Genomic DNA, 22385 nt, shown 5'->3' on the forward strand with positions numbered 1-22385 from the left:
CCAAGTCCATCACCATTTCCTTAGCCATATAACTTGATTCACAACAGATGCAACAATTATATACTTAGTTTCTGCTTTTGTGTAACACTTCTCTAATTGAAAGAACTAGAAAGAGTTAGAATTGGAAATAATCATTTTTGGAAAGGCTATAAAAAGTTGAAAATTTGTTATTTGTGTTAAAATTAAGTTTTTGGTCACCTACAAACAATCATAACTCCTAGCTTTGGATGAGTTAGGTCCTTTATCAGACCTTAAAGGCTTAATACTAAGATTACATTGATTTTTTTACTAAGCTTTAAATTGTTTAAGTTTATCAAATACTTTACTCTTTAATCTAATGAAATAAACCCAACACATTCTAGTGTAGTCATCAACAAAGAGGAGAAAGTATTTGTTACCACTTAATGAATTTGTTTTCATTTGGCCGCAAACATCCGTACGAATGATCTGAAGTTTCTGATTGGCTCTCCATTCTTGATTTACTTGAGATGACAATTTTGTTTGCTTTTCCTGGCATGCTTCACAACTTGAGCTTTAGAAAGAAATTGAGGCATATTTTTCACTAACTTTTTCATTCTCATATTGAAAAGACTAAACCTTTTGTGCCATATGTTTTGTACATGTTTGCAAAGTTAGGAATCGTTTGATTAGAAACAAGTTATCTCAAGAATAGTTATCTTGGGGTTAGCTATCCTGAGATAACTTATCCCACCATGTATATATGATAATTTATCCAATCATTATGATATAAATAGTGAGATAAGTTATTCCGAACATGACAACCAAACAAGATATAAAAGTTTTATTCCATTACTATTTTCTTATCTCATTACTACTTATTGTTATCCCTACACCATACGACCCCTAAAAGTATAAGCCTGATCAATTATTTTGTCCCAATCAACTGAAAAATATTATGTTGCTCATCTTAAAATAAAATAAGTCTACTTCGAAAGGATTAGAAACAACACATTCGCGATTATGAAAATATAAAAAATAATTATTTTCAAGCATTTGTCACTCAATAAATTGTGAATCATATTCGATAATCGTGACCCATTAAGAAAACATTTCAAACCGATAAGAATCAATAATTTGACAAGAAAAAAATCAAAATTATTACTGAAATCACTAAACTAAGAATTCATTATCTATAAATTAATAGTAACTTTTTTGTGATTCAATTATTAATTTCGATTCGATTTTGAACCACGGGTAATAAGGAAATTGGATGAGGTGTATGTAGAGCAATATTATATCCCTCTCTTTCCTTCAACATAAAAACCCTCGCACAAAAACCCTTCCTCCACTGATAAACCTCTCGATCTGCAGCTAAGATTCAAGAAACAGCAACGATGGAAACTCATGCTGACGGCACAGATGAAATTGCCGCCGTGGAGGAGCTACGGCAACAGCACGAAACCCGTATACAAACCCTACACAACGCTCAATTGGAACTCATCGCCTCACTGCAAAACATAGTTCCTGATATAGTCTCTTCACTCGACCTCTCTCTTAAGACCATTTCATCCTTCAATGGAAAACCCTTCACCCCTTTACCCAGCCCACTCCCTAATGCCCCCAACCATAACCCTAATTTACTCGTCCCAAAGATCAATTCCTCTTCTGGTAAACGTGTTTCAGAACTTTCTAGAAGTGGTAGTGAGAAGGAGAAAATGGTAATTGATGAATGTGGAGGACCTTTGTCGGTTGTAAGGGCGATGGTTGCAGTTTGTTTGTTAGAGAGAGTGCCGTTTACTGCTATTGATTCGTCTACTTTGTTAAGGAAGTTAGAGAATGATCAGTCGCATACGGCTGCTGAAAAGGCAGCGATTAGGGAGCTCGGAGGGGAGTCGGGGGCGATAGTAGCAGTGGAAATGGCATTGAAATCGATGGCGGAGGATAATGGTTGTGTAGAATTGGAGAATTTTGTGGTTAGCGGGAAATCTAGGATTATGGTGTTGAATATTGATAGAACTAGGCTATTGAAAGAATTGCCGGAAAGTAAGCAGAATGAGGGAAGTGTTGGTGGAGGAAACCGGAATAATCAGGAAATAATAAAAAGAGGGATTGATAATGGAGGTGCTTTTGGAATGGGAAGGGGAATGAGTGAAATGTGGGAGCATCCACATATGCAGGGGATGACAGCTATGTTTCCCGGGAATATGGGCGGTCCAAGAGGAGGGCATAGAGGAATGGTGGGTATGATGGGGATGCCGAGAGGTGTTGGTGTTCCACCTCCTATGCATAGACCACCAATGGGACCAAATGGGCAAATAGGAGGAGGAGGGAATTCTATTGCTTTAAAACCTAGGTCAGAAGAAGATGAGTTGAAGGATTTAGAGAAAATGTTGAATAAGAAAAGTTTTAAGGAAATGCAGAAATCGAAAACCGGAGAGGAGTTATTGGACCTTATTCATCGTCCCACTGCAAAGGAATCTGCCGTCGCTGCAAAGGTATTGGACAATCCCCACCATCACAATTTTCTGTTCCCCATTCAAAAACTTTCTGTTTGATAATTTCTCCTCGCAGATATAATGAACTGATTACTTTTTGTATTTTTTTTTGGTACAATGCAACAACATAACCATAGGGGTTTGGGGAGGGTAGGATGTAGTCAGACCTTTCTTACCTTTGTGGAGGTAAAGACGCATCTTTGCTACAATGCAATTACGGAAATAAGTGAAATTTGCTTAGTCACAACTATTTCATATTTCTACTTCCATTGCGGTCTGCCAAATTAATTTCTTCTTTGCTCTAACTTTGTCTTTTTTGCATTTTTAGTTGTATGGGTCCTCTATCGTTGTTGTTTGAATTTTGTTTGTTATTATGCTTCACATGTTTTCTCGTCTCTTGTTTCTTTGCTAAAGCTTTTGTAGTGTATTTTTTCATAGTAATTGATACCTTTTTATTCAAATTGTATTTTAGTTCAAAAGCAAAGGTGGTTCCCAGGTGAAGGAATATTGTTCAGCTTTAACAAAGGAAGATTGTCGACGCCAAGCTGGTTCCTACATTGCTTGTGATAAGGTTAGATCAAGTGATTTCTGGTATCATTGTGTTAAGTATCTTATGACACTCGAAGCTTTTAAGTTGTTACCATTTGTTTTGAACATAGATAGTACTCCGAACCAATAATGAAGATTGTAGACGGTGTTAATCACAATGTTATTGAAAGTTATTGCTTTGTCGATTAAAATGATGCAAAGCGAGGGGTCGTTGCTTCATGGGCCAATCTATGTGTTTCTGTTATGTGTGCTTCAAACAGTCTGCATAAAGTGACCCAACAAGAAATAGTTTATTCTTTGATTCTCAACTTTGAGGAGTTGGATTAAATCAACATTGTTGCATATCGGATGTCAAAATCAGTTATTTTATTGAATTTTGATTATCATTATACTAAATTCATATATGTATGATTTTAGTTTTCTGTGAACTGTGCACTTCACTTTAAAAAACGTGCACTTATTTTCTTGCTTTTCACTTCAAACCCTATGGATCTTGACATATTTTTGTTTTTTTTTTTTCATTTTTAAAGCACTAGTTAATCATTACCTTTATTTTTGGAGGGATATGGTAACTTTATTATGATGCATTTTTAGGTTCATTTTCGGCGAATAATTGCTGTGCATACTGATGTCAACTTGGGTGATTGCTCTTTTCTTGATACTTGCCGTCACATGAAGGTGATTTCCCTATCTATATTGTTTACACAAGGATTTGGTTATATCTTCTGGAAATACATATTACTTACACTCATTTAATTCGCAGACATGCAAGTATGTACATTATGAGCTTGACTCGACGCCAGATGTATCACCCCTGATGATGGGAGCATCTACCTTGGCCCCTCCCAAGCCTTTGAAACCACAGCGTGCTCATTACTGTTCAGAAGTAGAGCTTGGTGAACCACAATGGATTAATTGTGACATACGGTCATTTAGAATGGATATTTTAGGGCAGTTTGGAGTTATAATGGCTGATCCACCATGGGATATTCATATGGAATTGCCTTATGGGACAATGGCTGATGATGAAATGCGCACTTTAAATGTCCCGGCACTGCAAACTGATGGTCTTATATTCCTTTGGGTCACCGGACGCGCAATGGAGCTTGGACGGGAATGGTTAGAGCTCTTCTCTCACTGTTTTTTTTTTCTTTTAAAATAAAGAGTTCTTCTCTCAGTGCTAGTTTATAAAACATCTTATTTGCTAGATTATAACAAAGAGTAGACTCATACAACCTGATCTAGATCTATAAATTCTGAAGTATGTCCTGCAGAACATAAAAGACTCTTTGATAGTTTGTGCTTCTTAAGTTAGTTCATTCTTGTAAAGTGCCATTATTATCGGTGAGTGGCTTGACTATCATTATTGTGGAATATCATTACTTTTGATAGCATAATTTGTAGCCCTTTGGTAATTGAAATAATGTAACTAATGGGGATCCTATAGAAATGGAGCACATTCTAAAAGCCATTTTTTATATTTCTTTCAATTGTTTGTGTTGCAAATAAGATAAATAAATTCTAGGTTTCTCTACATTGCCTTGTGATGCTTCCTCTAGTATGTGTTATATGTTTTTCTTCATCTTTTTTTTCCGCATGTTCTTTGGTACGTGTTACCTAAGTTGGGGGTCTTTCAAAAACAACCTCTCTACCTCTGTGGGGTAGTAGGTTTAATGTGTGCATGCACTCTATCCTCTCCGGACCTTACCTTGTGAGACTACACTGGGTATGTTATTATTGGTTATTGAAGTGTTTCTCTACACTAACTTGGAGCCTTTTTCTTTTTACAATGGTGATTCTTGTGCTAGTTTGCATGCACCTAGAATATTCCACCAGGTGCCTGCCATATCGCTTTAGCACATGTGCTGACTAACTTTGCTCACCAAAGTTTAGGCAAATAAGAAGAAATAACCTACTCCCTCTTGTCCCAATTTGTGCGACTTACTTTTCTCTTTAGTCAGTCTCAAAATGAATGACACATTTCTATATTAAGTAACAATCTAACTATGAAATGTCTATTTTACCCTTAATGAAATGATTTACAGCCACACAAATTTCTATCATTCATTTGGACCACAAGTTTTAAAAGTCTTCCTTTCTTTCTTAAATTTCGTGCCCTGTCAAACTACCTCACATAAAGTAGGACGGAGGGAGTATTATTATTTTTTGTCTCGGGGATTTGAACCTTGGTCCCTAAGGTTATTAACCAACTTAAACTTTTAGATGAGATGTTCATGCGTTTCAATTAGTTAACATGATATCACAACCCATCTTTGGCAAACCTGTTCTCACACATAATTCAACATTAGTCTACAGTGAACGCCAAAATCAATTTACACGTACAAGAGGGTGGGTAGTATCTCATATCTAGTATAAAAAAATACAAAATGGGGTCCATAAATGTGTAGGTACACCAGTGTTGTGAAAAGCGCAGAAAAGCGCGCTTCAAAGCGAGGCGACCCTTGTGCGCTTTTTTATCTTGAGGCGAGGCGATCTGAAAAAAGCTCTCGCTTCAGATGAAGAAGCGAGAAGCGACCCTAAGGCAAAAGCGCAATAAAGCGCGCTTTTTATAAAAAAAGCGACAATTAGGGTTTTTTTTTTTAAATTAGGTTTTTTTTAAAAAAAATCTGAAATATAACCTTCTCTCTCCTCACGACTCTTTCCCTTCTTTTCTCGTCGCGGCTCTTCTTTCACAATACTTCTTTCCCTTCTTTCTCTCCTGACGATCTCGACTGAGGCTGCCTCTCTCTTCAACCTCAACCGCGACTGCATGTAACTTTTTGTTCATCTCTTTTTTAGCTAATGTTTATTAGTTCATCTCTATGAGTTTCTTTTCTCCTGAAATATACAATCTTCGCCTGTGCTTCATCTCTTCATCTCTCTGAGTTTTGACTACTCTAGTTTTTTCTTCTTCTTCTTCTCTTCTTTTCTTCATCTCTGCTGCCTGCTCTATTTCTAATTAGAGACTGCTGCCTCCTCTGTTTTTTTTTTCAATTCTTTTGCTTTTTTTTTTAATTTTATTTTGTGATCAGTCTAGCAGCCTTGTTGAAGAATAGGAGTTTGGATCTTTGTGATTTAACTATGTTTTTGATTTTTTGCTTTATATGTTATGACTTATGAGTATTTTTGCCTATGTAATTTCTTTTAATCTAAGACTATATTACCTCTATTTAGTTATTTAATATTTTTTTTATTTTTATACTAAATGTCGCTTTTTAAAAAAAAAGCGCGCGCTTCGCTTCACGCTTCTCGCTTCTGTGAAGCAAGCCCTCGTCGCTTTTTTCCGCTTCTCGCTTCCCAAAACAATGAGGTACACTCTCAACAACATATCCAGTAGTTTTTTCCACAAGTGGGGTCTGGGAGGTGGGGAGGGGGTGAGTGTACGAATACCTTATCCCTACCTTTGCGGGATAGACCCTCAGCTCAAGATATTTGTTTTCAGGAAAAATGGTTTAAAAAAGTATGCAATAGTAAAAGCTATGACAAACGACTTGAAGTAAAAAAGTACTAACAATACAAATAATTAAGGATGACACTAATAAAAGAAACAGCAGTAGTAACAGTGTGGAAGCATAAGACAATGCTAGCATAAAGTAGTAATATTGGTAAGGAAATTGATAAATGCTCCAACCTAGAACCCTACTCTACCACTGTGAAGAGTGAAGATTCTTTACTATCTACTAATCATCTATTCTAATCCTCGACCTGCATGCTCTACTATGTAGGGTCATGTCCTCAGTGTGCTGAAGATGTGTCATCTCTTGTCAATCACTCTCTCTCCAATTTTTCCTCGGTCTCCCTTGATCTCTCCTCAAAACCTATTACCGCCAACCTCTTAACATCTCTCGATAACATCTATGCTCCTCCCTCTTTACATGCTAAAGCCCGAATAATATTAGCCTCGCTTCTCGCATTTTGTCCGTCATGATGGTTACTCCCACCCTGCCCCATATATCTTCATTTATAATCTCGTCTCTTCTAGTATGCTAACACATCCATCTAAACTTTCTCATTTTTGCTACCTTTATATTTTGGATTTGCTAGTTCTTAACTAGTCAACCCTCTAGCCCATACATCAAAGCCAGCCTATCAACCACTCGGGAGTTTGTTGCATGCCTTTTCTAGGTTGATGAACACTATATGTAGGTCTCTTTTTCTGTCCCTATATTGCTTGAACGATCTCCTCAAACGGTGAATCACTTGTGTTGTCGATTGCCCCGACATGAATCCGAATTGATTCTCGAAAATACATATTCCTTCTCGTCCTCGTCGTGATCACTCTCTCCCAAACTTCCTTACCTGGGTAGTTGCAATTTCAGGTTTCTTCCTTGTTCTTGTATAAGGGGATCATTATGCTACACCTCCATTCTTCGCGCTTTGTAGTCATTGTGAAAAAAACATTAAAAAACCTAGTTAGCCACTCCAAACCCGCTTTGCCTAAGATCTTCCAGAATTCTACACTAATCTCATTTGACTTGGTTGCTGTTCCCCCTCTCGTATTGTGAATCGTCCCTTTAGCCTCCTCAAACTTAATACACATGCAATACCCCAATGTGACAATTGGAATCTCCTCCTAGCAATAACTCCTCAGTGTGAGAAATACCTCTTAACTACGTATCCTCCCAAAAGAGTTTTTGATCATGTTAATTGTCAGCTTAATTATGCGAGGAAGTGTGTTGCGAACCTAAACAATACAATTGTCTCCTCTCTTCTTAAGCTTTTAAAAATATATGGTCATGCACTTCAATAATTTAACAGTTTGGAACAAGTTAGAGATTACTTGATTTATCCAAAAAGAAAATAATAATATATCAAGCCAAACATTCAACAAGAAATAATCCCTACTTTACTTATCTCTGCATTTACTAATTGCTGCATAACCCATCTCTGAACCAAACAACCCCTTAAATGTATACTTCACTTTGGTCTTGCTCAATCTTGGTTCTTTCATTTGCGCACAGATGATAATGATTGATATAATATGTGTTTTTGGAATATTAAGCTTCTAGACTTTGAAAACATCTTGCTCTTTGGCTCTGTCTAACTGTTTGTTCCTTACTTTGGTGCATTATGGCAATCTTGTGATGTTTACCATCTTTTGCAGAGTTGTTTCAGTCAGGTGATGGGCTTAGTGTTTGCTATATATCTATAATGATACTTTTACCTCATCCAGAAAATATATTACACAAAGAGAGCCTGAACTATGACTTGTTAATTGTTATCTGCAGAATAGGCAGGGCTGAATTTTTTTACAAATTATTGAAACAAACATTATAGAAGTCTGTATGTAGAAAAAAACATTAGAAGCTTGTGTCGTTAACCTTGGGGCAGACTTGACTTGTACTGATTGGTGGCGAAGTTAAACATTTGACTTGTTCTAGTTGGTGTTGTGTTTTCAAAATTATATAATTCATGTTCAGGAATAGAAGAGGTTATGAGTGCTAAGTTCCGTGATATTGATATGGTTCTTGCAGTCTAGAGCTTTGGGGTTACAAGCGTGTTGAGGAGATTATTTGGGTTAAGACCAATCAACTTCAGCGAATCATCAGAACTGGACGGACAGGCCATTGGCTCAATCACAGCAAGGAACATTGCCTTGTTGGAATAAAGGGAAATCCAGAGGTGAACAGGAATATTGATACTGATGTCATAGTAGCAGAGGTTCGGGAAACAAGTCGTAAGCCAGATGAGGTGAGAAAAACTTGATTATGTTCTTCTTTTGGGAAAAGAATGAAAAGAAACAAGATCTAGAAACTGAAAGCTTCTAAGCAATGCACATTTGTTGGTGCTCATGCAATAACCTTATTTTTTTAAACGTCTGTAATATCATTTTAGTGTTGGGTTAAGTTTAATTGTTGTGATTCTATGTTAGTACTTTAGCATCTATTCTTATTTTGGTTGATTCTTTGACCTGTGCTCTTGGGTTATATACATGACTATGCTTCTGTTTTGACATATTAGATGTACCCCTTGCTCGAAAGAATTAGTCCAAGGACAAGAAAGCTGGAGTTATTTGCTCGGATGCACAATGTTCATGGCGGGTATGCATTCTTGATCTATTTTCTTTCTGATGAAATGAAATATCATTAAAGGCATCAAGAAGATGTGTTAATTACAAAAGGAGTGAAAATGTGAGCTCTGAAAAAATAGACTGCATTCTTGATCTACTTGTAGATCTTCAAGCATGAGTCTATTAGACATGATTTTTAAGAATGTTGCACCTCTGCGTTCACATATAGAGGGAATTGTTATGGGCTTTGAACTTCTAATAATTTATTTTCTTGGTTTAACAACTTGTTCCTTATGATATCTTAGAACATACTATTATGATCCTACTCTTAAGTGATTCAAAAATTACTAGTACAATTTCAAGATACTCTGTTCTTTTTTCAATTTCAATAATTAAAGCTTGACAATATGTCCATATTTAGCGGAATACTAATTAATCCTCCTCTCCCTGATTTTTTTATGTTTTTTCGTTGTTGGAAAAACAGAAAAATCCTGAAAATCTTTTTATTAGTGAAGAGTAAGACATAATTAGACACCACTCCTAGTGAAAAAAATTAATGTCTTCATATTCTTGATATCCCTTCAGTTAAGATGAATTGTCAGTGTAACGATCCATATATGTATCAGGTGGATGTCACTTGGAAACCAACTACAAGGGGTACGATTGGTTGATGAAGGACTTAGGGCGCGGTTCAAGGCTGCATATCCAGATGTGGAGGTGCAACCTGCATCACCTCCTAGGCCATCTGCTATGGAAGTAGATTCAAGTTCTAATCAAATAAGGAATACATTTGCTGGAGGTGAATTAAAGGCTGCAGGGACACAGGTCACTGAGGCTACACCTCCAGATGCAGCAGCCTATGCAACTGAAGGAAAACCAGTAAACCGTGATTGTGGAGATGACTAGCTAAGAACTTTGTCATAGAACTAGTTATTTATCCCTGTACTGTTTCTACCTGTCCACAAGATTTTGCAGGTGGATGTGGAGTACTACTTCCATCAAGATTCTCAGGCTTCCGGACAAGTCACTGTTAACCATCAAAAAGCAGCCTTACAGTAGTCCCCTCAAGTATAATAGTTGATATAACGTACTGCTACCTTTCTTTGTTGTTTCCTCGAAGTACAGGTAGTGGGTGTTTTACATGTAACTTGTAAGCACACATATATCTCTTGGTCCACTTAGTGAATGGATGACCCAAATTTTTGGTTGCAATGTAATCTACCATTATAGCTCAAGAATGATCTCAACATACACGAGTCAGTAAAATTTTATTTAATGACATGCATTTAGTGTTAATATCTTAGTTCTTATCAGAACACACACTGTTTAATGAAGATATTGGGAGTACCACCGGTTTTACAGTGTGCGATTCAATTTTAGTCGGAATTGGGGAATGATTTTTTTAATGAAGATATTTAAATGAACTACCCTTTTTCACGAGGAATAGCATAGGTGTTGTCGGTGAAATGCTGGCTCCAGCTAGCATGCATATGTTACATATAATATTAATAGTGGGCTCAAATGTTTACTTGTCTATTTGAGTTATACTATTAAACCAATGCTATCTTTTTCTTTTCTCTCAAAAGAGGAAAGTCTTGAAATCCTCAAATTGTGGGCCTTTTTTCTCTTTGGTGCTATACCTCCGCTTTGTTTTAAATTGATATATATTAGTAATTTTTAATATTAATTTAATTGAGTGTTTTACTTTATTCTATTTTAGTTTCTGTGGGGGTTACTCGTTGAGAATAAAGGAAAAAATAAAATAAAAGATAAAGTGAGAATTAAATGTTACCTTAATTATGAGCTGTTGCTCAATCTTCCGAACTGTACTTTGATTTGGTGGAATGTTGATTGAACAATAACTCCTTTATCAGGTTATTTATCTGAACTTCTTCAGTAAAAAGAATTACTCGATAGATATAAATTAGCTGTTCAAAATTTGTTTTGAGGTTTGAAGTTTAAATCCTAACAATATATCTTTTATTTTTTGAAACCTTTGTGATGACACTATGGCTACCAAAATATTACACAAGAAATTCAGTAATTTTGCTCAAAGGCAAATTGGTAAGCTCCATCAAGAAACTTATAATCATAATGAATGAACTCTTTCACAAATTTAACAACATGAAAAGTAAAAAATAAATAATGCCTCAATACACAAAAAGATATGAGTGGAATCTCCAAAACCCAAAATCCAAAATGCCCTGTCCTGTTTTCTAAAGAATAGTGCTTCCTATAAACAGAGTAAGAAAGAGCAATCCAACAGCAGCAAAAACAGAGATTTCAACTTTCCCAGAAGACGAAGCAGAGGTTGAATTAGAAGATTGGACAGGAATTGAACCAAAAACATTAGTGTAAGAAGGTGATGGAGCAAAAGCAGGTGAATCTGCTTCATCATAACTTGTTCCATTTCCACCTCCAATTGAAATATGAAGTTTCTGCAACTTCTCACAATGCCCTTCTGCTCCACTTGTGAAGTAAAACTCTCCAGGTCTTGTAATGTTAAACAGAGAATTCCCATTGTTCATGTACAAGATTGGATTTTTAAGGTTGCAACTGTTGTAATTCTGTTTTGTTACCTGTATTACTGAATCTTCACTTGGTGGGTACAAAAACACTGCAAAAAAATAAATAAATTAATTCAAGAAAGTAGATTGATGGGGTTGAATATTTTTACAAAGGGTATCAAAAAATGGTAAAATCTTGAAGATCTGAGCAAGAAATGTAGATTTACAGATTGAATCTCCAAGCTTGAAGATGTGATTCTTGGACCATTTGAGATAGACATCTTTATTTGCAGAAGAGGGTATATTCCAAGCATTTAAATCTCCAACTTTGTATTGATAACACAACACTAATTGGATTTGTATTAACAGAAAGAACTGAAAAAGAACGATCAAAGATTGGTATTTTCTTGGAATTCTAAGAGTAGCCATAGCTTCTCCTCTCTTTAGCTTTTCTTTTTTCTTCTTTTTGTCAAAATTGAGTCACTAAATATTAGAAGAGAGAAATGGTAGCTATAATACTGATTTGGTTCACCCAGTGGAACACAAAGAGTATATTTACTAGAATGCCCTTTATCCTTTCCATAATATAATACTCCTACTTGATAGGCATTTGAACATAGGATTAGGGAGTCTACTTCTATGGAGGAATTATAATTGGAATAACAAGTCATTCGGTCGATTGCTCTTATCCTTCTTTTATAACAATCATTTGATAGATTGCTCTTATTTTTCCTTTACTAAAGATGAGTACCAAAGAGAAGATGCACAAATTAGTATATTAGAAGGAAAAAGTTTTTATTGCAATTAGGAACGTGAACAATGCTTTTTCATTAGATTAGTTTAATCGATGATTCATGTCGATCTTAAGTTACGTTTTTTTTCTCGTATGGAATTTCTAGCTGAATGAACATTGACATAATGAAGTGATATTTTCCTCTTGTGAAAGTTGGTATCTCACTTCTGAAAGAGAGTCTTGACGTGACGATGTATACCTAGTTCCATAGCTTGACTAGTCACTGAGTAGAGGGAAATCGACCTATTGAACCGGAGGAAATCAAGAATGGTATGGATAAGGGCTAAGGAGAACAGAAAGTCTATTTCAAATCAGTGCTCATTTATGTAAAATTTCGACTTCAAATTCTTCGACAAGTAAAATTTTAAATTCCAAATTGTGATTTTAATTTCTTTTTTAAATATAAAATTTGACTCGAATGTTTATACTTAATAAAAAAATCCATAATTTTGAATCTTACAAAAAATATTCATGCTCGACGTAAAAAAATTATTCAAACGAATTTTATCATATAATACTATTATTGATTTATTGGACCAATAAATGTATATAATTGTATAATAACATGTAATTGCATATCAAGGTGTTCACCGTCAAAAGGGCAAAAGGGGATGTGAAGGAAAAGAACAAATGAAAGTTTGAGGTTGTGTTGTGTAGGGTCAATTGTTGTTATAAACAACAATGTCACATGGACAGTTGGACAAAGAAGCACTGGATGCAGCTAAACATGGGATTAGAAAGGACCATATGGTTTTTCAGTATGCACATATAATTTTAGTTTAGTTTATTTTATACAAAACATGTCACCATGTGCCCTTTGCAATTATTTATTTTATTTCATTTCATTTTCTTAGTTAAGAGTAAACTTATCTCAGTCAACACAAGAACCAAAAGAAAAAGCATAGGATGTTGTCTTGCATTTTTACATAGACCCTGGGGATCCCAAAGATCCACTTCTAATTAAACATTGGTGAAAGTCAACATATATTTGATCTTAAAATAAAGCACATTACCATTTTCTTTTTGCTGCATCATTGATTGTTTTTTTGTTAAGTTGCAGAGTTTGGTCTGCCTTTAGGGACCTATATTGTGGACTCGTTCAATAGACAAACTCACCTAAACCTTTGGTTAATGTTATTGTCAGTTGCTTCATCACGATCTTTCACTTCACCATAGCACGTAAATTGCAAACCTTCTCGGCCAATGAATCTTAACCACAAGATCCTCTCATGCTTATCACCCATTATAAATGATTACTAACACATTTGGAATAACAGATGAGATCTAAAAGGCCATATGATTTTCTATGTCTTTCTACGTCAGCTAGCCATCTTATTTTCTATGTCTTTCTACGTCAGCTAGCCATCTGATTATCCACCCACCGAACCTAAAGACAGAAACTAACCGATCCAAATGAATTAACCTATATGTTGCGAATGCCGAAATTGTTTTTTTTCCTACTTCCATGTTGCAAACCGTCAAATCTAAACTAGACCCTGTCGCTGCTCTTTCTTTCCTTCTGCCAGAATGCACAAAAGTAATGTGCATCGCGTGATTCTACTGTGTTTTTTGCACTTGACTAGGGTGGACAAGTGACCAACCTTTTATCGGGGGTCGTTTGGTTGGAAACAAGGTATCCAGGGATAACTTATCCCACCATGTATATGAGATAACTTATCTCATGACTATGGTATAAAAGGTGGGATAAGTTATCCAAACATGACAACCAAACAAGACACTCTCGGGATTATTAATTTACACCTCACACCAAACGACCCCAGTTAAGTGATTTTCGCTCCCCTTCGATATAGTTTATTCTTGTGGGAGGGATTAGACGAACTATGTATGTTCTTATTGTAAATGAAATAGCTATAAAATTTTAGCCAGGAGTATTTCTATACCAAGATAAAATAAAAAAAGAGTATTATTCATAGTAAATATAATATGACTGCAAAAACGTTGTCCTCAACATATGAGAGATAAACTAATAAATGAATTAAAATAAATTCCAAAAACTGGCAAATATGCGTTTACATTATCAAGAAAACATGCAGTGTAGCAGCAACTCTGCATCAGCTTTCACATATTGATAGAAGGATACCCACCCCTATTTTCATGCTGTAATGAAGGTAACTTCTTCATATCCTTCTGATGAGAAATAACCACAGGTGTGTTGTGTTGTAGTTCATAAATAGCTCTCTATTTACCTATTGATATTTTGAATAGAAAACTGATAGTTGTTTTCTGCTGCATGGTCTCGCTGAATTAACGCGTCCCAGAAACTTCATCAACTCAGGCATTTAGAGGTGCAGTTTCCATTTCTCTCTCCTTGTGTGTTGCCCAATCTTGAGGTCCTGCAAATGCATCAACCAAGGAAAAATCATATATCAGTGTCAACTATCAATTTTTCGAGCTGAATGAATCTAAGACACAGTTGAGCCTTGTACAGAAGAAAATATTAAAGGGGCAGCATGGTGCATTAAGCTCCTGCTATGCTCGTGGTCCAAGGAAAGGCAGGACCACAATGCTCTATTGTACAAAGCCTTACCTTGCAGTTCTGCAAGAGGCTTTTCCACGGAAGAAATATTGGGCTCCAAAACTATATTAACATAACAGAGTTTAACTATTTGTCACATGATCTCGTATCTCCAGTGATGAATCATTCATTGGGCAAACATTTCTCTCAAACTCAGAGTAAGGACTTGAAAAATTAATGGGAAACAATTCTTACTTGACTTTTCAACAACAGCAGAGAGGCGTTTCTGCAAGACTGATGCCAGAAAGAGGAAAATTGAGCACATGCCGAACATAACAGTAATTGGAAATGAGTCGACCTGAATAAGAGAAAATTTGATTAGTAAACATTAGAAGAACAATTCCTTGGATCCCAGTTCATTGGTGAATTTTGATACTCCTGTTTTACTTTGGTTGGTGTAATAATTGGGAAAGATAACTCACATTGTACAACACAACGCACACGAAGATATTGAGAGGAATACGGAAAAAGTTCATGATTGTGCTTCTAGCCTCTTCAGGAATGTATTGGGACCTCATTTTCATTATAGAAGGCCAAAATATTCCGACACAAGCCTCAAATGCACAAAAACCAAGAAGCTGAATGCAGCCAGAGAAAGTAATGCCTCCACCTTTTTCAGTAGAAGGTGTCACCAAGAACTGTTTAAGGTGAAAAATAAGTGGATTTAGTGAGAAACAATAGAATTACAACACCTGCACAGTTACACATTTGATAAAATCAGCCCCTATCTTCCTTACACTTGTCAAGACAGGGATAAAGAGACAGACAGCAGATACTGCAAAAACAATCTGCATATAGCTTTCGACTTTGAGAGATGAGCGAGCTAGTAATCGAGATGCAAGGGAGCTGCCCAACATGGAAGATAACATGAAAGTCGCAAAGATGAAGCCATGAGGAATATCCTCTGAATTAGGGCTCAGAGCAGGAGTCCAGAGAAACACAAAAGTATACATTGAACCCTCAAATAGTGACTGTATAGCACCCAACAATGCAATTTTCTCATCTGATTACATATGAGAAGAACTGTTAGAGAAGCCTCACAAATACATTACAAAGCAAAATAAAGTTATTCAATTTGTAATATGTTTATTAGAAAACCTTCAAATAACACAGAAAAGTTGAATAAGATTGTAACCAACTGCAGATGGGTCGGATAATTTTGAAAAGCTGCATTGTATTGAAATTTTGCAGTACTAAGGACATGCACATGAGGAATCATAAAAGTCTCTCCGTTTTGTATTATAATCTCTTTTTTCTTTTACTAAAACACAACATGATCTACTTCTCTGCATAGATGAACAGGTTAGAAGAAGGAGCAAAGAGTAAAGCTTTGAAAATTACCAGAAGCAATTGCCACAGCAGCACCCTTGAATTGGGTAATTAAGTCTTTGTTTTCTGAAGTATCACCATAATTCTCAGTCCAAGATGACAGTATAATGGCCATACCAATAGCAAGGAAACACGAAGCAGCATCAAAAGGAGAAACGGGACCCAGATTTAGTGTGTCCACAAGAACATTTCCAAAAAGCCCAGCCAAAATAGCCACAAGACCATTGCCAAGAAATATTGCTTTTGAGAATGTTAATGATAGCCATTGTTGATCAAAGGCCCTCTGCAAGATAGGATACAAAAAATCAAGGAAGAAAATAAAATTAAGGAAGAACATATTGCTGATTTATTTCTCAAGAATGAAAATAAAGCTTTTTATTATTAAAAACTCCCTAACATCAAAATAGTACTGTAATAATTAATAGAAGAATTTGTCGATATCGTACGATCTCAATAGAACACCAAGGCAATTTGAACCTTTGAAGTCATAATAGAATAATTTAAGCACCTTATTATGCTCTGCAACAAGCCAAGACTCAAAGGATGAGAATAGGAGAGAAGTGGCAATTCCTCCTAATATACGGCCCACCATCAAGATTTTGTACTGAGGAGAATGTTTGGTAATACAGCTCAAAATATAAGTGATGCAGTATGTGACACAAGCCCGCTTTCGACCCCTAAAAAAAGTTTGAGTGTGAATGTAACATATCCAAAATAAAAAGAAGACCATTCAACATTAAGATATAGCAGGCATACTGTTTGTCTGCCAAGGATCCTACAATTGTCCCGAACAGCATGGAAGATCCAAAGCCAGCAATAAAAAGATGGCCAATATCACCCTTCCCATATCCATATGTTGTGTATAGGTAGTAGACATAAGGACCCTGCAACCAATCACCAGCTATTGCGAGAAAATGATATCAGATATCAGTTGAAAACCAATTTGACAGTAAAATAAAAAAAATCAGAGTGATGGATGATCTACGGTACAGCGTAATGTGCACAAGAGTTACTACAAAGATAAGCAATTAAGCAAACACATAACTCAGACGTACATCTCTATTCGGTGGAATTTTCGCGCTTCAATGTATAATCTTAAGACAGAGACTACTTATACTACCAAAAACAACTAGTATGCATGACAAAATCTTGTCATATGTTATCAAAAGAGACATGAGACAAAAGAGAGTAGAACAAACATAAGATTACAGACGATAAAGCGAGAATTTTATTTTTGATCTATGCAATCCTCCAACTTTAGTCGTTCTATAGTCCAACTATCAATAAAATCTTCTCAAAAAATAAGAAGAAAACCTTTAATTTGCTGGCATTGGCACATTTAGTAAATTCATATTAGTTCCTCTTTTTTCCATCTATTTCTCACTTTCATAATTTATAATGTTATCTTTTTCTTCATGATACCATTCTCAGAAAAAGAGAAACTGAAGAAACCCGTCCTTCCTTCCCAACTGACACCATCAACTCACGCCTCTCATCCACTTAATTATCCGTTTCCACCTCCCACTCTGCCCAAACTAACTCTCTCCCTCGTCCATGTTGCTTCTGCCCCTTCATTTCCCTCCACTAAGCACGCCCTTTTAACCTAAACAGCATCTCACTTTACTACATGTACTAGACTAGTGCCATCAGATATGTCTACAGGGTAGCTTGAATTAGCCATCGGAAAAACCAAGAAAAATTACTTTTATGATCTCTAGCTTAAAGCTTTTACCTTATTTTGTCATCTATGTCAATCCATTTCTTCTTCCCTAACTACTGCTACTTCAATTCAAGATTACATGTTCTCTGAAACCACTAACATCATTCTGAATTTAGACCAATAAACATATCCCAATCAAGAATTCAAGTAAACAAACTACATTATCACATTGGATTGTTGGATCAGAACAAAAAAATGCAATCTTTATCAAATCAAGCGCGGAATTTTTACAACTGATTAATGCATTATGATTTGAAAGGTAAAAAATAAATAAATAGAAATACCCATCATGAGTGAATAGACAAGGATGTAATTGTTCTTGAAAGAATTGAAAGCAGGTGTGGTAGTAATCCGATCTTTGCTTGTTTTGCTGAGCTCCAATGCAGCTACTACAGCTGACAATGCTCCAAACACCAGAAAGTAAAAAGCTTCCATTTTATTGTACTATTTTTTTTCTCAGATCAAAGAGAAATGGATCTGGATTATTAACAGATGAACAAGGAAGATTATTCAGAGAGAGAAAGAGCTAAGAAAAAATAAAAACAGAAAATGACTACTCACTTACCTATAGATTCGGATTTCGGGCTAAACTTCGGACGGGTTATGGGCTACCCAAATTTTGATGTATTGCACAGGTAGCCACTTTTTTCAAGCTTATATATATAGCCAAATATGTAATGCTTTTTTTTTTATAAAAATAACTTAAATACACAACTATAAGTTTTATATTCTCTAATTTTCTTCTTTTTTTAAATATTACATAATTCCCTTTTTTTAAATTTTAGTAGAAGTGTATAGATACATAACATTCTCTCTCCTATAATACACAATCCCCCAATATAATGTCTATTTTTTCTCCACTAAAACACTCAATCTTCTAAATCAGTTTTTGGATTTTGAATTATTAATTTTAATTAATTTTAATTAAAACACCCAATTTTGAAATTTTGAATTTCAAAATTCAAAAAATTTGAAATTTCAAAAAACTGCACAATTTCTCTCTAGTTCTTATTGTTCTTCTTACTCCATCACGTCTTCAATTCTTCTTACTCCATCATCGTCTTTCTTCTTCTTAACCCAGCATCTGTTATTGGTTTCTTCTTTTTCTTATTATTCCATCATCAGTTCTTCTTTTCTTCCTTTTTTTTGTTTTGGTTAATTGTTCTATTACATCATAGTAATGGATCCGTTAATTAATAGAAGGATATATGATTCCGACGATGAAAATTGGAAAGAAAATAAAAAAAAGTTTTTCATGATCCTATGAATCTTCAGAAGGATTCAAACAAAGACTCTGGCGAAACATCAAAATCAAAGATTGTCAAAATACAACAAAAAAAGAAAAAAGAAGCAGCAAATATTGTTGTCAGGCCTACATTGTTTCGGGTTTGTATTTTATACTTATTTTAAAATTGTTGTTGAAATTAGTAAAAATTTTTAGGAATCCAATATGTATCAAAAAATTATGAAAATTATTATCATGTATCAGACAATAGGTTTAATACATAAGTACTAAGTGGATTATAATGTTTAGTCTATGATTTGATACATGAATTAGATGTGTATCATATGATTTCCTATGTATCAAGGGTTTTTGAAATTTTTTATCATGTATCAGTGATTAATTTCAATAACTGCGCCATCAAGTGTGCTTGCTGATACATTTTGAATCAGTCTGTACTGTTTTAGACGATGCATTGATACATGAAGTGTTTGCTGATACATTTTGAATCAGTGTGCTTGCTGATACATTTTGAACCCATCAAGTGTGTACAGTGTTTTAGATGATGCATTGATACATTTTGAATTCATCAAGTGTGCTTGCTGATACATTTTGAATCAGTGTGTATAGTGTTTTAGACGATGCATTGACACAGGAATTTGTTGTGTATCACCCAAATTCCGGAATGTCTCATCAAAATTGATGTATTCATCATGAAACATCCACAATAACAACAATAAAATTACTGCAGTTCGAAGTTTAACAGATTGTTCATAAAAAATTTATTCAAAATAGATGATATAATCTTTGATTTTCAAAATTTGAAATTAATATCCAATTACGTGCTAATTTAATACTGATTAATGATCTGTTACCGTAAATTAAGCTATTTTAGTTAACAAGTTTAAATGTACCGTTTTTTCCCCATTTTTTTCTTAACAGTTTAAACTTACCATGTATCATTTATCATGTATCACTAGAGTCTAAAGTATCACGGCACAAAAATTTTAAGGGATTTTTAGTAAATACTAAATTTATCAGAATAGAGTGTAATTATTGAATTACACTATGGGATTCCTTAAATTTTTACTAAAAATTACTAATAATGATTGGCCCGTCAGTGCACGAGTTACCCATTTCTAGTTTGTTCTATACGGGTAGAAGCATGAAGACTTTAATATTCAAAATGATTATAGATAATCACGAGAATTTTAGCCTTTAAAAATAAAATAGTACCATAAAAAATATAAAAATTAAATTCCTTAAACTACTTATTCATTATTCTTTATGAGAAAAATAAAAATCAAAACTTGATATATGTAGATAGAAAAAGTAAATAGTTATTTTTAAACAAAAAAAAAACAATAATTATTCCGAAGTCATAAATAAAATCATATATTCTTGTAATTTAATTCTCTCACAATTCACAATTTTTTGAAGTGTATAATTTTTTCTTCCCGAGATAAATCTGATACCTTTGTTAGAATAACAATACTTCAAACTTCCATAACGTTTGAACACAAAAATAAATATTATTTAATTTGTTATTATATTGGCAAGTTTCAGATAACTTATCTCAAAATTAATCTTAATTATTTTTGTTTCGTCCTTATTTATTTGTCCGCTTTTTCTTTTATAGTTATAGCTACACTACAAAAAAAACTACGAGTTATATGAGAATTTTCTTGGGGATTAAGTACGAAAATTCGTACAAAACTTATTCCCTGCAAATTTTCATACTAATTCTAAGAAAATTCTCCATATAATTCACATTTTCTTGTAGTGTTAATTACTTGTAACAAATCAGGACATTTTTTTACCTATTATACCCTCAAGTAAATGACTAATTACTTTGAAAAATGTAAAACTATTTATCCACTTCATAATTAATGGGGGTAATATAGTAAACTCACTACGTCATTAATTATTTTCTTAATATGTGTGTCATTTCTAAAGTGGACAACTAAATAGGAACGGAGGAAGTAATTAGTAGCGGGATAAGTTATTCCTTCCCTTGAATGATATAGTAATCTCGAAATAACTTATTTCGGGATAAAATAAGTAAATGACAAAGATATCTCTTTAAACTTTTTTTATCCATTACTTTTCACATGAAGGACATTTTTGTAAATAAATAACTTACTCACAAAATTTATGTACTCCAACCCACCTTTATTTTACTCTCCATTCTCTATAATTGGAGAGTAAAATAGAGAATGGACACTCCAACCCACCTCCAAATCACTCTCCATTTTTCAAATTTAGAGAGTTGAATAGTACTTCTCCAAATTTGGAGAACTACTATTCACACTCTCTATTTTACTTTTTCAATATTCGAGAAAAGGCTCAAAATAGTCCATCATCTTTGGGTTAAGTCTCAAAGTAATCTTTGAATTTTCACACGGAGCACTAATAGTCCCTCATGTTTGCGATATTGGTGCACTTTTGGTCCTCTCCTAAAATTTTGCCTTTTTTTAACATTAATTTTGTCCAAAATTTTTATATAAGGAATGTTCAATCGTCTTTTTATATATTTAATAGAAATAATAACTTTATCTTAGAGAAATGTGTCACGACCCAAAAATGGACGTGATGGCACTTGTCTTATCCCACCAAGACAAGTCAGCCTAAAACTCAACTTATTACAATAAAATGCGGAAAATTTACTATGACTTACATTATACCCCAAAACCTGGTTGTCACGTGTACAAGCCTCTAAAGTATTACAATTGATTCAAAAGAAAAACTCAAGTCTCAAATGAACTTGTTTCTAGAATAGAACAAGATCATAATTATGGAGAAGAAAGTTTGCTGAGATGGAAACAGCTACCTCACAAATCTCCAAGAAGCTTCGGAAAAGAAGAGAATGACAAGTACAACAAAAATCCAGGCTCATAACCTACAAAAAATTTGTAGTAGCAAGGGGTGAGTACCAAACCACACGGTACTCAGCAAGTAAACCTCTAAACACAAGTTAAGGGGATGATATACGGGTACTCCTACCACCCCCAACCGAACCTCCAACACTACAACCTGCAGAAAAATCAACCCAACCTAACAGCTCACAGCTTACATAGCACGTAGCTCAACAACAACACTTAGACAGATTACATATCCTCAACAACGACACTTGGACAAATTACATATCCTCAATAACAACACTTTGGTAAATTACATATCCTCAACAACAATACTTTGGCAAATTACATATCCTTAACAACAATACCTTGCCAAATTACATATCCTCAACAACACTTTAACAA

General features: G+C 34.6%; 3 protein-coding genes across 3 annotated transcripts; 1 reads left to right on the plus strand and 2 right to left on the minus strand.

Moving 5' to 3' along the window:
- The first annotated feature begins 1220 nt into the window (after nucleotides 1–1220).
- On the plus strand, nucleotides 1221–10328 carry LOC107028842 (N6-adenosine-methyltransferase MT-A70-like). The gene is made up of 7 exons (XM_015230061.2): nucleotides 1221–2456; nucleotides 2929–3027; nucleotides 3600–3683; nucleotides 3769–4124; nucleotides 8480–8696; nucleotides 8967–9046; nucleotides 9642–10328. Exons 1-7 carry the CDS (start codon nucleotides 1356–1358, stop codon nucleotides 9919–9921), a joined length of 2217 nt encoding a protein of 738 aa, XP_015085547.1. The 5' UTR covers nucleotides 1221–1355; the 3' UTR covers nucleotides 9922–10328.
- A 723-nt stretch (nucleotides 10329–11051) lies between these two features.
- On the minus strand, nucleotides 11052–12127 carry LOC107027181 (stellacyanin). The gene is made up of 2 exons (XM_015228362.2): nucleotides 11750–12127; nucleotides 11052–11632 (listed from the first exon to the last, which is right to left on the minus strand). The coding sequence occupies exons 1-2, from the start codon at nucleotides 11949–11951 to the stop codon at nucleotides 11232–11234; spliced, it is 603 nt and encodes a 200-aa protein (XP_015083848.1). The 5' UTR covers nucleotides 11952–12127; the 3' UTR covers nucleotides 11052–11231.
- Nucleotides 12128–14221: 2094 nt separating this feature from the next.
- On the minus strand, nucleotides 14222–18443 carry LOC107028841 (molybdate-anion transporter-like). The gene is made up of 8 exons (XM_015230060.2): nucleotides 18185–18443; nucleotides 16937–17081; nucleotides 16689–16857; nucleotides 16193–16463; nucleotides 15589–15854; nucleotides 15274–15489; nucleotides 15047–15149; nucleotides 14222–14669 (listed from the first exon to the last, which is right to left on the minus strand). Exons 1-8 carry the CDS (start codon nucleotides 18333–18335, stop codon nucleotides 14608–14610), a joined length of 1383 nt encoding a protein of 460 aa, XP_015085546.1. The 5' UTR covers nucleotides 18336–18443; the 3' UTR covers nucleotides 14222–14607.
- Nucleotides 18444–22385: the final 3942 nt, after the last annotated feature.

Source organism: Solanum pennellii, chromosome 8 (assembly GCF_001406875.1).
Source record: "Solanum pennellii chromosome 8, SPENNV200".
Taxonomy (NCBI): Eukaryota; Viridiplantae; Streptophyta; class Magnoliopsida; order Solanales; family Solanaceae; genus Solanum; species Solanum pennellii.

Bases quoted from the DNA above. Each gene is read 5' to 3' on its own strand.
- LOC107028842 (XM_015230061.2), top strand. From the start codon at position 1,356: ATGGAAACTCATGCTGACGGCACAGATGAAATTGCCGCCGTGGAGGAG. The intron at 3,028-3,599 runs GTTAGATCAAGT...ATGCATTTTTAG, and splicing joins CCTACATTGCTTGTGATAAG to GTTCATTTTCGGCGAATAAT. The intron at 8,697-8,966 runs GTGAGAAAAACT...TTGACATATTAG, and splicing joins CAAGTCGTAAGCCAGATGAG to ATGTACCCCTTGCTCGAAAG.
- LOC107027181 (XM_015228362.2), bottom strand. From the start codon at position 11,951: ATGGCTACTCTTAGAATTCCAAGAAAATACCAATCTTTGATCGTTCTT. The intron at 11,633-11,749 runs GTAAATCTACAT...ATTTTTTTGCAG, and splicing joins CAAGCTTGGAGATTCAATCT to TGTTTTTGTACCCACCAAGT.
- LOC107028841 (XM_015230060.2), bottom strand. From the start codon at position 18,335: ATGGAAGCTTTTTACTTTCTGGTGTTTGGAGCATTGTCAGCTGTAGTA. The intron at 16,464-16,688 runs GTGCTTAAATTA...CCTATCTTGCAG, and splicing joins TTGTTGCAGAGCATAATAAG to AGGGCCTTTGATCAACAATG. The intron at 14,670-15,046 runs GTAAGAATTGTT...ATGCATTTGCAG, and splicing joins TGCTGTTGTTGAAAAGTCAA to GACCTCAAGATTGGGCAACA.